The 17,249-nt window shown below is 46.8% G+C and overlaps 1 protein-coding gene across 1 annotated transcript in view; it reads left to right on the forward strand.

Moving 5' to 3' along the window:
- VAPB (VAMP (vesicle-associated membrane protein)-associated protein B and C) overlaps positions 1 to 16,089 on the forward strand; it is a 25,342-nt gene extending 9,253 nt beyond the window's left edge. The window contains exons 3-6 of the mRNA XM_010841904.1: positions 6,299 to 6,402; positions 10,185 to 10,265; positions 12,087 to 12,263; positions 14,593 to 16,089. Of these exons, the coding sequence (XP_010840206.1) occupies positions 6,299 to 6,402; positions 10,185 to 10,265; positions 12,087 to 12,263; positions 14,593 to 14,751 (521 nt within the window). The 3' untranslated portion in view covers positions 14,752 to 16,089. The remainder of the gene's footprint in view (positions 1 to 6,298; positions 6,403 to 10,184; positions 10,266 to 12,086; positions 12,264 to 14,592) is intronic.
- The last annotated feature ends 1,160 nt before the right edge of the window (positions 16,090 to 17,249 follow it).

Consider the following 17,249-nt stretch of genomic DNA (forward strand, 5'->3'; position numbering starts at 1 on the left):
CGGCCTCCAAAAAAAAAAAAAAAGTTTAGAAACCATTGTCTTAAACCAGGAGATGAAGAGTGAGCGTGGGAAAGGGGAGCCTGTGGGAGAGCTCTGTATGGGTGGTGTCCGCTGACAGTAAGTCCAGTAAGGACGAGAGGGTGAGATGGCCTTCAAGGGTGCTTTCAGCCCACCTTCTCCAGGCGTGGGTCCTGGACCACCAGCAGCAGCAGCTGGGAACCCGTCACCCCACCCCAGACCTGTGCAATCAGAAGCTGAAGGTGGGACCCTGCCACCTGTGTTCTAACACACACTCCAGGTAGATCTGCTGCAAGCTGAAGTTGGAGACCCCCTCGTGACAGTCAGACTAGTAGAAGGTTCAGAGTCAGAGAAAGCCCGAGAAGGTATGGCATACTGAGATGCGAGTAGGGCAGGTGGACCACGAGGGATGTGCCAGCCGCCTAAGGCCAACGGGGTAAGAGGCGCCGTGGAGAACACCTGGGGGTGTGGGCGTGGCCGGCGCCCTGTGCACACCTGTTGGACCAGCAGCGTGAACAATTGTTGGATCATATCAGGAAACTGAGAGAACGAGACTGTGGACATGGATTGATTGTCTTTTACTTGGGAAATAGTTTTTTTTCGTTTGAGGACTATCAAGCTGGTGAGCCGGGTACTTGGGGGAGATGGAATATGTGGGTTACAGGGGCTCTGAGAGAAACTGGGAGGAGGTGGGAGATCTGGGAGGAGAAACCTGGATGTTGGAGGAAGCCTGCACTGAGATGGTGGTTATGTAAACAGGAGAGAGGCATGTTAAAGATAAAATTCTGAGATTAAAAGATAATAATAAAGCAGTTGCCAGGGTGCCTTGTTAAGCTTTTGTTCATGTGCTCTGTTGCCGTTATAATGCAGATGAAAGTGATCTGTGACTTGCCCGGGTTCTCATAAGCTTTTATGCAGCATTTAATCAAGTCATTTCTCCGAGGTGTGTGTGCTTGTGTGTGTTAAGTAGTGTATATTCTGCATGTCTTCTGAAGAAAGTCCGATCTTATTGATCCAGTGTTTTATGACTGTGAAGGCCCTTTCCTAACAGGATCCCACTTTTGCAACCTGCATTCAGCTGACAGTGTATCACAAAGCATTAATGCTGGTGAGTGGTGACCTGGTCTCCAGGCCGTCTCCTGGTAACGGGCCTCTTTTTAATGTAGTATCAGCGATACATTTTAAAAAGTAGGATAGATGGTTCATTTAAGAGGGTTTTATCATCAGTGTCTCTGGAATTCAAGTGAAATAAATTAAGTTAATGGGAAGCTCTTTTATAGCCTGTCATGGAAAAAAGTACATAATTTCTGTCACAATTTGCATGTATGGAGCTGCGAGAACAAACGATTAACGTTTATTCTGTCATGTTCTTGTAAAGTCCCAGCTAGTAGGGTCTAGCAAATTGAACTTGACATGAGATGATAGCGGCTGAGAAATACAGGCTTTTGGGCATGCGTTGGGGGCAGCACGATGCAGATGCTGAAGCCCAGGAGCCTTCATGAAGTTTCAGGAAGTCTGGGTGCCACCTGACCTCCTCACTCTTGATCGCTGATTGGGGAGCCCACAGAAAAGGAGAGCTGGTGGGTGGCAAACATCTTGTTTTCCACCTGCTGCTCTAGGCGGAGGGAGCGTCGCTGCAGAGAGGGAGGGGCCAAGCACCCATCTCACACCCTGAGCTTCCTGAAATTCACCGGTGGTCATCATTTTCACTCAGTTGGAAGTTTTCTCCTCGCCAGCCTTAGGGTGAGCTGGGCGTCTGTGCTTCCATGTTTTGAGTCCGTGCCTTTTACAGAGGGTATGTGACCGCCCCCTCTGCTGTCTCCAGTGCTCCTGTAAGGTGGGCTAGTTGCCACCAGTACCCACTTCTTTGTGTGCTTGTGTTCTCATGAGCTCGGAGGTCTTCGTGTAAGTTCTGTCTTCGTGAGGTCCGTCTAACTCTGCACATGGCAACTTGGCGGGCAATGCACTCTAGGCCTGGAGGTGGGCTGATGACATCTGTGAGTTCTGAGGGTGGCAGGGGTATCAGACGGCTACAGCTGCAGAGGGGAGCACGCTGCAGCAAGGTGGTTTGGTTAGCCGAGCATGGGACGCCCCGGTCTCCTCCTCTCAGGGACAGGTGTGTGTGCAGCCGTGTGCACGTGGGGCGGAAACTTGGTTTGTGTGAACTGCTTTCTCTTTTAAATGGCACATTCTCCCAAGAGGGGACTGTAGGAAGCCACCAGTGCCTTCACTTGAATTAGCAACCAGATAATTTCCCTCCTGGAGGGGCCTGCAAGGCACCCTGATGTAGAGTAATGGTACTCAGACCTTTTGGTCTCAGGGCCCCTTTTGTATATGCTTAGAAATTAAAGACCAAAAAAGCTTTTTTTTTTTTTTTCGGTTTGTGGGTTGTATCAATATTTGTTGTATTGCAAATTAAACTGAGAAATTTAAAAATTATTAATTCTTTCATAACAATTTTAATAAATACAATTCACACATTTTTTAGTGAAAGATAACTTTTCAAAAAATTATGGCATTATTTGATAGGTTTTGCATATTTCCTTAATTTCTGGATTCTCTCAGTTGCTTTTGCATTTCGTTCTGTTACAGTGTGTTTCGGTGAATGTATATGAAGTAAAATACCTACAATTACAGTACAATTGTACAATACAATACAATTACCAAATACAATTACAATGTATATGAAGTAAAATACCTACAATTACAATACATATCAGTGGTAATGCAATGTGTATTGGATCTTCCCCTTTACCACCGATATGTATTGTAATTGTAGGTGTTCTTCTTTGATGCTGTGCCGGAACTTGTCGAGCAGCACTTTTCTTCACGTTTGTCAGCACAACGTAGACTCTGACCCCGTCCCAGTAAACCGTTTGAACTTTGTTTCACCAAGATGCTTTGGTTTCTCTTGCACTTGGTGGCTTTGGTAGTATTATGCCAGCTGAGCTACACAGACCTTCCAGCTGTCGACAGATTTCATTATCCAGCATCAAAAACGTACATTTGTTACTCTCCTTTCTGATCTCCTTGGGGAAACTGAAGCTCTTGGTGGCCAAGAGAGGTTTCCCAAGATTCTAAGGTTTTTTGAAAGCCTGGATTTTATCACCAACAAGAGCTACAAGTTGTTTTCCCTACAGTGACCGGTTCACTTCATTCATTTTTAGGAAAATATCTGCCATATACCCGGTGTGAATGCCCATAGTTTTCTGTCAGTGGTTCCATGCGAAAGTGTCCAGTTTAGCTCATAACCCGGGGTGGTTACACAAGTGCTTTGCCCAGGGCAGCAGAGATGCTTGATGTGTGTTTTCATAGAGCAGAGTGCCAAGATGCGCGGTCCAAGGTTGGGATTTAGTGAAGTGAGTGATGTTTATTGCTTCATCGAGGATATTCTTAAGTGAGATGGCCTTTTAAACACACTGCACGTGAGTGGCAGTGCCTGCCGTCTGGTGTCCACACTTAGGCACCAGCAGGTTCCCCCACTGTTGCTTTTGTGCCCACCGTTACTGGGGGTAGCAGTGCAGTGGAAAAGACATGTAATGTCTTGGTATCATCAGGACCAGCTTTGACTTTATGGACCACCTGACATGGGGGTGGAGATGTCTCAGGGTCTTCGAGTAATGCTTTGAGAACCTGTGCCGTGGAAGTCAGACTGTGGACACAGAACCAGTGTGGAGTTCTGGTCCATCAGTTGATACTGGCCATGTGGCCCAAGCAAGACTGCTTAGCCCTTCTAAGCCTTGTCTTCTCACCTAGAAAAGGAAGACATGACCATCTTTATGGTTGTTGTGAAGACTGATGGGAGAACTAAGGAAAATATGCCTTCTTTGGTGCCTGGTCCATACTAGGTGCCAGTAACAGTTATTTTCCTTTTGCTCTTGGGACATTGTGAAGGCACTGGGGACAGGAGCATGGTGCAAGATGGAGAGATGGAAAGGAAGGGTCAGTGTACTGTAGGATGGGCCTGCAGCCCACATGCCCTTCTTTCTGGCTTGCACCTCCTGGAGGAAAGGGGAAAAGAGTGGGAGGAAACAGCTCTTAGGGTCTCTGGATGCTGTTGTTCTTTGTGTGTGACCCAGTGTTGTTGAAGCTAAAGAGCCAACTTCTCTGAGAATTAGCAGTGTCTTTTGATGGCTCTCATCTTCTGGGCATCTTTACAGATAATCCTGGCTCAGCCTTAGAGGCCTCCATAGTGGAGGACTGGAAGCCATTCACAGCTGGGAAAGCAGAGTCTCAAGGATGAGACAGTGTTTCTGCTAGACCTGTGCCCTACTGAAATCTAAATGCAGTCTAAGACTAAGTTCTTTCCCATTCTAAAAAAATTCTAGAGCGTGATTTTGTCACAGCTAGGTGAGATCTGAAATTCTCAAAACCTAATTCACTTCAATTTTTTTAAATGAACATTAATCTGATAGTAGTTGGAAGACCGTGACCCAACTCCAGTAAAGCTGACATTCCCTGTCCAGGCAGGATCACAGTGCATGTGAAGATAGTGGCTTCTTTATCACATACATCTTTACTGCAATCTTAGAGGTGGTAAAAATGCAATGGAAATTCAGCTTTCAGAATAAAAGTCTGTGGTGTTGACCTGCTAGTCCGGCCATTTGTCCCTGGGGTTAAATGTCAAGCCCCAGTGTGTAGCGATGCTCTGGGAGAGCTCCTGCTAGCTCAGTGATGCAAGCAGCAGACTTGTCTCCATTCCAGGTCCCAGGCCACCAGCAAGGACTGCTTCTCCAGGATAGAGCCATGCCTTTACATCTGCAAGAATAAAATTTCAAGTGGAGTGGCCCTGTGCCTGTTTTAAATGACCTTTTGTTCTCTCTGCTGATGGTTTCACTTTGAATATCAGATCCTCAGATTGAATGTATTTTATTGATAAACTTTCTCTGTCCCCAAGAGAGAAAGGACCCGTGCACCTCCAAGACAGAGAGGGATGTTTGTGTTCCTCCTCCTCGTCACGTGTAAGATCCGTGATGGGGGATCTGGGGATGTGACCCCACCTGTGTCAGAGAATCCAGTGTGGCAAAAGGGTTGCTGAACAGCATGTTTTGCTGCTTCCCAGAGTGGTGACCTTGAGCAGGTCCCTCACTTTGTCGGGTCCCAGATTCCTTTATAAGCCAGGCTTAGGGCAGGGCTGGTTGTTTGCTGCAGGGGTGGATGACTGTGAGGCTTTAAGAACCCAGGAAGTTCTCAGTGAGTTCAAAGGCAGGAAAACACTGGTGAGTGGCCAGCACAGAGATCCAGCCCTCTTGTGGCCCTGAACGTTGGCCCTCCAGTCAGACCGCTCCATCATGGTATTGGGCTAATCTTTCTGTGCTTCAGTTTTTCCATCTGCAAGTAAGCATCACAATACCTTCTGCAACACTCCCTGCCTCTGAAGGATTAACTGAAGTGATGGTAAAGCTGAAGGGCAGAGCCCAGCTTCTGGCCCCAGGGGGACGCTCGGTCCCGGGGAGCTCGTCACTCATCAGGGCTACAGCAGGCTTTCCCTGCGTGTGAGCAAGTTAGGTTTCAGGGAGCTCAACTAGATGTGTGGTTTCTCAAAGCCTTGTAGGAAACTTCATGTTGTAAAGCAGCCGTCATTCAGTGGGGTAGGGTGGCAGGTCCTGGGGAGGCTGGCCAGAATAGGACAGCCCCTCAGTCTGTGGATGTGCTCGGTCCAGGGAGCCTGCAAGGGAGAGTCCTCTAGGTTCTTGGGAGAAAGGTTGTGAAAGCTGATGGGGTCTTCTCCATGCTATGAGGGTGTGGGTTGTAAAAATTCTCTAACATCCTTGGCAAAATTGTATTTGAAGTGTGACCATGACGATCTTGACATGGAGAATAGCACAGAGAGATGCCTGAACTGCTCCTCAGATGTGGACCGTCCTTAGTTCTTGAGGAGATCGTTGGCGGGTGCTTTCCTGAGCAGAACAGGTACAGATGTCTGTATCTGGTTGACCTGGATGCAAGGCCTGTGGCAGTTGTTGGGTCAGGTGTGCCATGGTGGCAGATCAGGGGCTGCGAGTCTGAAGACCTGGGTCCTAAGCCCCGGTCCCGGCTCTGCCACTACCTGCTGTTTGACCTCGGGCAGGTCCCTTCATGTCCCTGACCTGAGGTCTGAGACCCGCAGGGTGGGGAAGAGGCTGCTCATCTCGAAGTGCTCACTTCACCAGGGGCTTCATGAGGCTCAGAGAAGAACGTCCTGGTGAACTGCCTTACCACCAAAGTGCAAGTATTAATGTAACAAATGGTTGCCGGTAACCAAGCTCTGACCCTCCTAATGAAATATTTTCTTTCTCAGTGATGTTACAGCCTTTCGATTATGATCCCAATGAGAAAAGTAAACACAAGTTTATGGTTCAGTCTATGTTTGCTCCAACTGACACTTCTGATATGGAAGCAGTAGTAAGTACTGAATGCTTTTTTTTTTTCTCCAGTAATTAAAAAAAAAAAAATAGGTGCAGAATTGTGGGTGCATGCATTTCAAAATATGTCAAAATTGTTTTTAAAGGGGAATGGTGCTTTTCAGGAGGTTTGTACTTTGACTGCCTTTATGGGTTTCTAGAACTTTGATTTTAACATTTTATGTAACTTTTAGAACACTCTTCTGACTTTTCTGGTATCTGACTCTTCTGGTTTCCTTCAGCAGTTCCTTGTTCTGGTGGGTTGTGTCTTGAATGGTCTAAGGGTTCTCTACCTTCACCCCCTTCCCTCCCCCTACAGATAAGGGCAATTTTTATTCTAGAAAACGCTTTCTGCCTCTTCCTCCCGATCCCCCAGAATCTAGAGGGATGCGGGAGAGTTGAATACTAAATATCCTTCAATCCTTTAGGCTTTTTTCGCCCTGCTTGGTTCTAGTAAGTGCCATTCTTTGTGTTTTTATTGTTGTATCCCTGCCTCCCCCCCCCACCCACCCTGCCCCACGATTCCTTCAATTTTTCCACCCTCCTCCCCTTAAATATGTGTTCAACTCCATCTTCTCATTTTGGTAAAAATAAGTTGACTTCATTTTCATAAAATAAGTAGTTGATACCTTATAGTTGGGCCTCCATTGCTCTGGGTTCTGCTCTGTGGGTGTGAAGTGCTGGCAGCGGCAGCATCTTCTATGAAGGACTTGAGCGTCCACGGACTTTGGTCGCCATGGGGACAGAGCCCCACAGCCAGTCCCCTGTATTGATTTTTCTAGAAGATGATTATAATGGCAGTTCTACCCCCAGCTTTTTACACACGTGAATCAGTCAGCAGGCATCCTGGTGCTGTGAGAGTCTCAGTATACTGATAGACCCCTAATATCCACAGCCCAGGGAGGGCAGACTGTCTAGTCCTCACAGTTTGGAAAAGAAGGGCAGGACTGCCTCAACATTTTCACCACTTTCCAGATCATCAAGTGAAACTTAGAGACTGGTGTTGTCCGAGGAATGCCTACAAATTCGAGTTAGCTAGGATTCACACTATGTTATTTTTTTTCTCTTTCAAAGTTTTATTTGAAGTACTGTTTCATGCACATCCTACCTTCAGGCCCCTGTGTGACCACACAGCCATTTCTTTCAGTTTTAGAAAAGCATAGCTGACCACCTTCATGCTTAACTCCGTGTAACTCCTGGGCAGGAAGTGAGGGGTAAATGAGACATTTGAGGTTTCACAGAGACCAGCGATCATAGGCTTTGTGTTAACATTCCTTCTCATAGAAATAATTATGGATACATTCACTGCTTTCACTTCCTGGAACATGGTGTGTCACTTCAAGTTACCTTGTGTGATCAAAAAAATGTATGGCAAATGCACCACGTGGACTCTCCAAGAATATGTTCTGTTTGGCTTCGCTGCATGGCTTGGTGAAAGAGCATGGCCTTGGGTGTCTTGAGTGTGAAGCTGACTCTGCCTTTTACTAACATTGTGGCCTTGGGCAGTTTTCATTAACTTTCTTGAGGGTTTGGTCATGTGTAAAATGGGGGAAAAACCTAGTTCCCAGGGCTGTTGTGGGACTAAATGTGCTGTGTGTAGAGCGTGAGGCAGTGTCTGGCAGCTGTCTTATCTGAGTGCTGCTACAGGCCAGGCCTCAGTGTACAGTAAAAGTGAATTTTACTTTATTTCGTGATAATGTTCATAACAATTAAAAAATGAGATGCACTTTGTTGGAAATCTGGGATACATACAAACAAGCAAAAATAAAACTATGTGACCTGTAGTTTGTTCATACTAGACCCAACCACTATTGGTGAGAGCCTGGTGGTTTTTCTTTACTTTAAAATATTATTCTTCATATTTTTGATGTACTGAAAGTTGAAAAAACAGTAGTGCCTATTCTTCTAACCTTTACTAAGATCACCTTTTAACAATTTGCCACGTTTGCTTCTTCTCTGTCCTAAACTTTGTTTTTTGCTGAGTTTCCTAACTGTAAGATGCACTGTTCATGAAACTTCACCATCCTTGAATGCATTGTAACAAGGGCAGGCTCTTTCATAGACTCAGTTCTGTTGAGTAGCCTGTCACTCGTGGCTAAGAGGCTTAACATTAATTCAATAATGCGTTTAAGAGAGAAGCCCATATTAGCATTTCCCGGTTCAAGAGATGGCCTTTCGTTGGTGTTCTACTAGTGCACACTCATCCTGTTTACAGTCCAGACCAAGTGCCTTGTAGAATGTCCCACATTCTGGATTTATCAAATGATTCCCTCATGACTAAATTCAGGTTCGGTATTTTTGGTTTTTTGCAAGGCAGTGTCCTTTGTGCATCATGTCCCTCCTTTGGTGACACCAGGTCTGATTATGTGGTTAGGGTGGTGACTGCCACCTCTGTCCAGTGCAGAGCACGTCTGCCCCGGTGGGTAAGGGGTGGTCTGTGATACGCAGAGCAGTCAGACCCTCGAAGATCACTGGACTGCCTGCCTGCCAGCAGGCTTTCACGCGGCGACTTCCAGCACACTGAGATGACCCTTGCCCGAAGGTCTTACGGTACACGCACACACGCGCATGTATCTGTACGCACGTGTGTGTGCGTGCAGAGGAGCGGTCTTACGGTACGTGCACACACGCGCATGTATCTGCACACGTGTGTGTGTGCATGCAGAGGAGCGGTCTTACGGTACGCGCACACATGCGCATGTATCTGTGCACACGTGTGTGTGCGCACGCAGAGGAGCGGTCTTAGCGTATGCGCACACACGTGCATGTATCTGTGCACACGTGTGTGTGCGTGTGCAGAGAAGCAGTCTTACCATACGCGCACACACACGCATGTATCTGTGGGCACGTGTGTGCGCGCGCAGAGGAGCAGACTTAAAAGACTGCTTGCGGTTTCTTCATTTATATCCTGTGAATTTTCCCCATGTAATTAAACACTCTTCGGTATCCCTTGAATGGCATGCTGTTCCATGACTGTGCCCACCATGGCTTACTTTGGCGTTCCTGTTTTGCTTGACACAGAGATTATTTCCCATTTTTGACTTTTGGTACCTGTTGCTCTCTCTGCCTCCTGCATGGTTCTGGGGTCAGGGTGGGGGAATTCGTTCCTTTTGCTGTATCACCTTCTTGCTATGTTGGTTTACTCTATAATTCTCAGGACATCTGGGATTCCTGTTCTCCTCTGCCAAAACAAGGAGCAGTAAGCCAGGAGTGCCTCCTCCCAGAACATGGATTTAGTCAGGAACATGTTCCTACCAGCAGGCTGAGGGAGTGGTGGTCAGCCCAGACAGTAGGGGTCACAGAGAGTGTGGCCTTCCCTTTCCCATGCCCTGCTGGTAGTTGGCAGTGTTCTAAAAGCACCTCCAAGTAGTATGGGCTTCCGCTTAGAAAGACATGCCCTGCAAAGTAAGTTGTGTTTTCTTAAGGAGAGCCCAGATGTCCTTAGGCCATCCAGATGCAGGCTAGAAGATTCCTCTGGGTCCAGTGGTGGTCTTCTCTGTCCTGTGTGCTTTTCACAGCCTGGCGACAAGGAGCGTTGGTGGACACAGAGGAGTCAGGCAGCGTTACTGGGGCTGGTGAAGAATAATCAATATTCAGGGGAGCTGGTGTATTTAATCTTGTCACGTTAAAAATATTGAAATCTCAGCAGACTTAAGTTCTTTATTTGATGTACATCAGGGCTTTCTCATTAAGCGTATTTTTCTGAAATTGTCAGTTATAAGAAGAAAATCATTCTTCTAGCAGCTTTATAATATCCTGATTATTGAATTTAAATTGTTTTAGTGGAAGGAGGCAAAACCGGAAGACCTTATGGATTCAAAACTTAGATGTGTGTTTGAATTGCCAGCAGAAAATGATAAACCAGTAAGTATGTTTATAGTTAACAATAATTGAATGTTGCAAGCTGATACTTATTTGCATACCATCTCCTGCAAAACCAAAATTTAAGTTGGCAAATTATTTTCCTTCTTCTGATGTATGAAGAGAAAAATAAGCTGAAGTCAACAAATAAGTGGGCCTTTGTGAAATCTGCCTTTGGAAGATTCACAGAAAGAACTCATTGAAACATTTTTTTGCCTTTGAAAAGCAGAACCTGTTGAAATGTCATAAAGTCCGAAGAGCTTCTTTGACTTGGGCAAAGCTCTAGGTTGCTGTAATATTTAACAGTGGGAAAGACAAAAACGGAATAATTTGCCATTTATCCTGGTGCTTGATGGACAGGTGGTGGTGAGCGCGCAGCTCCTCCTGTTCAGTGCTGTCTGCAGGCTTCCCTGTCTGCACTGAGCACCAACTGTCTACCTCTTGAACCCCAGATTCTCTTCAGTCAAAATATGCTTTTAGATGAGGGTTTCTCACCCTCAGCCCTGCCGGCTTTCGGGCCAGGAGCCCTTCGCTGTGGGACTGTCCTGTGCCTTGCAGGGTGTGCTGCGGCACCCTTGACCTCACCCCAGTAGCGTCCCTGGTCGTGGCAACCTGAAGCGTCTCTGCATGTCGCCCGGTACACCCTTCCTGAGGCAGAGTCAGTTCCCGTTGAGAATCACCCCCTATGCTGCCTGAGCACTGAGGGTAAGAAGTGACTCCCTCCCAGTTGCCGGCTCACTTTTCTTTGTGTGAAACCAAAGCATGAGCCTGGTTGGCATGGACCTCCCTTCACCCTAGTCAAAAAACTTAAACTGTGTTAACACAGTTTAAAACCCATGCAGAATATTAAACCACCCTGGCTGTTAATAGCTGGTGGTGGGAATAGAAATGTTCAAGCTCTCAACGTTATCCATAACGATCTCCAGGAATGCTGATGCTTTGTGTCAAAACTACTTAGCATTTTTTTCTGGCTCACTAATTGACCACCATCACTATCCCATTTCTTTGAAAGAGTGGTGGTCGTCTTTCCTTTTTCCCTTCCCTCTTGCCACAGCATGTTCTGCCAGTTATGTATAGTTGAGGACTGTATTCTGGCCCCAGCTGTGCACTTGGAGGTTAGCTCTGTGTGTTGAGGTCTTGCCTGCCAGGGCCTCACTCCTCTCCCCTGGGAGACTAAGGGTAGAGCTCGCTGTTCTCCGTTTGCCGCATGGACCCCCGAGGGCTTCCGTGCTTCCCCTGCCCCCACGTACTCACTCATCCCCAGTGGGTCTCCAGAGGGGGTCACAGCACAGTCGTGGCTGGGTAAGTGAGGAACACATTGCCTCCCCAGGTTGAAATACCATAGACACTGAATTTGTTGCACCTTCATCCCATCTCTGCAGTTGTCTAAGTTCAGGAGACAGATCACCCTCTGGGTCACGTCCCCTCTGGCCTTCTGCTCCCGCCCAGCCAGTCTGGGGGTGTTTGTGTCTTTGTAGTGACGGTAATTTGTGGTTGATGATTCCTGAGCTTGCACAGCTATGCTCTGCTGATTTTTCATGGCAGGAATTTGATAGTGCAGTGCGCACGGGCCCTTTTCTCTTTCTTTGAAGTATTAGTCTCAGCCAGACTTCAATATTTGCCCTCATCTATAATTTCTGGAGCCCAGTTTTAGATTATGAAGATACTAGGTGATAAAGTGATCCGTTTTAAAAGTAAATGTGACATTGTACAGTTTGGAAACGCTGCCTTGGGTGGTGTCTGCTGAGAACTACTTTACTTTGCATGAAGAAGTCCTTTAATACGTGCTTGGTGACACTTGGGCTTTCATTTATTTCTGAACAGCATGATGTAGAAATAAATAAAATTATACCCACAACTGCATCAAAGACAGAAACACCCACGGTGTCTAAAGCTCTGAGTTCCTCCTTGGACGACACTGAAGTTAAGAAGGTGATGGAAGAGTGTAAGAGGCTGCAGAGCGAAGTCCAGAGGCTTCGGGAGGAGAACAAGCAGTTCAAGGTAATGGCAGTTTATTTCCTGATCATCTCCAGGGAATGGGGGCTTGCTACTGTGGTCTTGGGTGAGGAGGTTGAACACCGAATTTGTGGAGTTGTCTTGTATTTGCATGTTTTTCCTCCAGGCTGAAGTTTCTGTACCTTTCCTAAGGTTCTCAAAACAATCCTTGGACACACGCCCACATGCATCCCAAATTAAGAACCATTGTCCCTTGAGCAGTAGTTTTTCAACTATTTAAACTCTTGTCCCCTCATAAAAAGACAGCAGACAAACAAGAAATCCATTAGTATAAAGTGAAATTAAAAAAACAACAATGGTTATCTTGAATTCACATTTTCAAGCCCCTGTTCCATCCCCATTGGATGAGAATCTTTTTGAAGAGAGTAAAGACTGATCTGTATTCTGTTTCAAGGCAATCATCATTCTGATTTTTTAGTATCCTAAATAGATCAGCAGTAGGGTCTCATCCTCTATCAGTATGGTCAGGAGACTGGAGCTGGGGTGCTGTCACATCCATGGGGGAGATTACAGAGAACCAGGGGCTCCAGCTTGTGGCCCTAGACCTGGCGAGTGGCCCTGGCTTTGCAGGGTGGCCCTGGCGTTGGGGGGTGAGGTTGCACTGGTGCTGGAGCGAGGCAGGTGTGCTACTCTTGGCTTTGGAGGCCTGCGGTAGTGTGGAAGTGACCAGCCAGACTTGGACGCTCTGTGTAACTTTGTCCGTCACAGCGGCTTCTGGCCTGTGTTTGCAAAACCCTGTTAAGGCCCCTTCCAGTGTTGAAAGTATGCCTTTCATACACAGGATTAAAGAGAGTGTTTCTGAACATCTGATTGTAGGATCTTTTGTTGCAGCTTAAGTCTTGAGGCCGATCTGTTCTTTTCATCTTGATCATGTCCCCAGCCACCATAGATTGTCACTCTGACTGCATAGCACCAGGTACACACCATAAATTCACTGCAGGTGACTCTTCCTTCTCTTACTCTGATGAGGGAGGAGACACAGTGGGGCCAGCAGGGTTTAGGAAGTGGCATCCTCGTCTTTCTCTGCAGTAATCATGATTTGCCTCATTCACTGACTGCTGTTAGTATGGAGTAAATTATGAAGCTGACACTCTACTTTTGGCTAAAAGTCTAAGATATGCCTAAAGCTTCTTCTTGAATGTATTTCTCTTCTGTGCCATTTAAAGTGATAAATAGGTGGAAATAGCTTCTATATAAACCCAATAAAATAAATGCTGTATTTTGCTGTGCCCCCCCCCTTTTTTTTAAGTTAATCGAATAGCACCAGTCATTTATCAGCACACAGCAATATTGGCCATACCCCACGAGCAAAGTGTCTTTAAAATATTATCAGACCAGTCTTGACATTAGAAGATTCTTCATCTTGCAAAACAAGGATTTCTTGTTTTGTGTTCTTTCATACTTTGATTTGGCCACACATTTCCTAAGACCCTCCTGTGTGCCCAGCACTGTGGGATACAGACATGGGTGGTCCCTGCCCTTAAGATAAGCCCCAGAGTAGCCAGGAAGACACAGCCACAGATACTGATAATCCCACAGACGTGGCCTTGAGTGTCATGGGAGGTGGGCTCAAGGGGCTGGCTGTCTCTTGTCGTCAGATCTATCAGACACTTGATGAGTGTGAATGAACTGAAGGAGAAGAAAAGAAAGTGCAGCTGTTGTGGAGGGTGTCAGGGATGGATTGAGGGTAATTAGAACAGGAAGGCCTTGATGTGTGCCCTATTTGGGATTGTGAAGAAAGGAAAAGTGTCAATTCTCACAGGTCTGTGTAGGTGGGGAAAATGTGGCCAAGTTATCTTCATATGTAGGAAAAAGATTGTTTCTTCTTTGGTAGAAATTCCATGCATTAAATAGAAAATATTTGAGATGTGTTATGCAGTTCAGTTATACTTTGATATTACAGACATCCCATTTTCAGTCCAGCAGTCTCCATGTAACTCACCAAGTATCAACCATGGAGCTCTACATTTAAAAGCATCCAGGTCCCTTACTTGGTCATTTCTTGGGATTCTTTTCTGTGAAGAACTTTTTTCTATAAATCTCAGAGAACTACATTAGTGCCCTGCCTTAGACAAAGGGACCAGCAGACTGTGGTGGATACATGGAGGAAGAAGGACCTCAAGCCAGTCTCTTCTCTGTAGGCTGTTTCTCCATTTGCAAAATGAGGAGGTGGGGACCATATCGTGTGATGGAGTCTGGGCGTAACTCCCTGCCCACCCCCTCCCCAGCCCCCACCAAACCTCTGCTAAGCTGTACAGCTGCCTTCCGCTTCTGGTGCCTTGGACTGTCTTTGAAATGTGTCTTTGCTCCGCAGGAGGAAGACGGCCTTCGGATGAGGAAGACAGCACAGAGCAACAGCCCCGCTCCCGCGTCAGTCGTGGCTGGGAAGGAGGAGGGCCTGAGCACCCGGCTGCTGGCGCTCGTCGTCCTCTTCTTCATCGTTGGCGTGATCATAGGGAAGATCGCCTTGTAGAGGCAGCATGCGAGCTGGGGATTGGATTGATGGGTCCGCCATAGTGTGGGATTTAAATTTATCATAACCATGTGTAAAGAGAAATTAATGTATGATGACATCTCACAGGTCTTGCCTTTAAATTACCCCTCCCCGCTTGTGTGCGCCCGCGTGCACACATGCACACACACACACAAATAGAACATAATATAACAATCTTTTAGAAAGTTTAAAATGCATAGTAAATGATTGGGGCAAAGAGTGAACCTTATTAATGACAAGGGAAACCATGATTAAATGGTAATGGCATGTTGTAAATGTCATTTTAAGCGTCCATAGCCTTGGTCCACGTTGCTGGATTTCCTCTCTGCAAACATGACACTCTTCCCTGTCTGTTGGTGCTGGCCTCTGGGAAGCTGGAGCCCACCCTGTCGATGTCCTTCCCCGTGCCACTCACTCACTGTGGGCAGCCTCTCCACGCCCACCCTGGCCATCAGTTCCTGGGGACTGATGAACAGGGCCTGAAGGCACCAAGAACGGCGCTGTGGCAGCATCGGCTGTGCTCATCAGCAGTGGGGAGTGTGTGTTGCTGATTGACCCGACGCTCTGGAAGTCAAAGTCATTGAATGCTGTTCTCTTCAAGGGACCAAGCTAGATAACTATTGGTTCATGTAGTGAGATTGAATTATTATTCAGAGATGTTTAATGCATATTTAACTTATATAATGTATTTCATCTCATGTCTTCTGTCACAAGATTATAATTAATTCTGTGGCCTAAAACCCACCTGTGCTACCTAACACCATGGAGTGAAGCTGGCGTTGCTGCCGAAGGTTCAGGGCTGTGTGCGCGCATGTGGACGCATGCACGCGCGCGCACACACACGGAGGTGTGCTTGTGGGAACGTTGGAGAACAACTGCCAGGAAATGTTTTCTGTGTAGATAAGTAATAGGCACCGTGGGGAGAGGACTCTCAGTAGCGGCAGTCAGCTCGAGGTCACTGTCTAGGGGAAAGGGTAGCTGGTCCCTGTGCTGTCTTTCTCTGCTTCTCACCACCACCCACACTTCAGCACCCATGCCCCAGTGTGGTCCTGACCTTCCCAGGCAGCCCTGACTTGGAATCAGGGCAAGAGAGGCAGGCAGCAGAGGGGCCGGGGAGAGGGAGCCAGCTAGGCGGGGCCGGTGCGTGGGGGGTGGTGCGGGAGGGGCTTCGAGAGGAACTTTGGATGAGCCGTCAAGTAGTGATGGAGAGCTTGACTGTGAATTAATTTTATGCCGTAAAAGACCAATCCAATTCTGTTTGACTATGTAGCATCTTAAAAAGAAAAAAAAAAAAATAAAGCCCCCAAATTAAGAGATCTTTTGTCATTTTGTCACTTTTGCTAAGTGGGTTGGGGGTACTTACTATTTTTATCATTATTATTTTGTCATTGGAAGGTTGATTTAAAAATGACCCCTATCTAAAAAGAAAAATGACCCTATGGATGAGAAATACATATGTTTACATGCTGAGCACTCTTGGTAAACATTGAACAGACCTAGTTCCCAACCACAGACCCATTGCATGAAGCTGTGGAATCCCTGCCAGCAGTTATAAGTTAGTCTCCAGTGTCCATTCCGTGTGGATCCAGATACTTAAGAAAAGGGGTGAGAAGACTGAACAGGGAAGTGTGTGCGTTCTGCCAGCTTCTGTTAAGTGTAGCAGTTGCAGCAGGTTAATCTTTGTGTGATAAATCTGCTGCAACTCCTGGCCTTGAAAGGGCAGTGCTTCGGAGGGCCTCACATCATGCCTGGGACTCCCCAGGTGTCTCAGCGGTAAAGAGCCTGCCTGCCAGTGCAGGAGCCGCCAGAGATGCAGGTTCAGTCCTTGGGTCAGGGAGACCCCCTGCAGGAGGAAATGGCTACCCACTCCAGTTTCTTGCCTGGAGAATCCCATGGACAGAGGAGCCTGGCTGGCTACAGTCCATGGGGTCTCAAAGAGTTGGATGTGCCTGAGCACGCACAAATAGTGCCTGTGGGTGTAGTGCAGTCCCATTTCCTTAGATAAGGAGTCCGAAGACTTTTCCTTCAAGGAGGTTGCCGTGTGTGCCAATAAAACTTTATTCACAAGAACAGCTGCTGGGATCTGGCCCATGAGACAAATTTGCTGGTGCCTGTATCAAGTGTCTTAAGTTCTCAAAAAGAGTGTTTGGGGCGCCTGTGTTTCAGGTATTTGAAAATGACTTAGTATTTTGTGTACATCTAGAAAAAGGAAATCCGCGTCTCAGAGGATGTGGGCTATTTGTGTGTGTGTGACCTAAAATCAAAATTTAAAATCCAAGGTTGTCTCTTCTAACTAGTCATCTTATTAAACCTCTTGGCCGTTTTAGGGGTTAGGACTTGGTGAACACCTGTTAGTTTGTTGAACTTTCTGATTGAGTGGAAGAAGGGAACCCCCACCAGGGAGAGAAGGTAGTGATGGGAAGACCAGACCTCATGTCAGTGACCCTGGTCAGCTACCGCTGTGGTTCATTATTTTA

The sequence above is a fragment of the Bison bison genome, unplaced genomic scaffold, assembly GCF_000754665.1.
Source record: "Bison bison bison isolate TAMUID 2011002044 unplaced genomic scaffold, Bison_UMD1.0 scf7180017864167, whole genome shotgun sequence".
Taxonomy (NCBI): domain Eukaryota; kingdom Metazoa; phylum Chordata; class Mammalia; order Artiodactyla; family Bovidae; genus Bison; species Bison bison.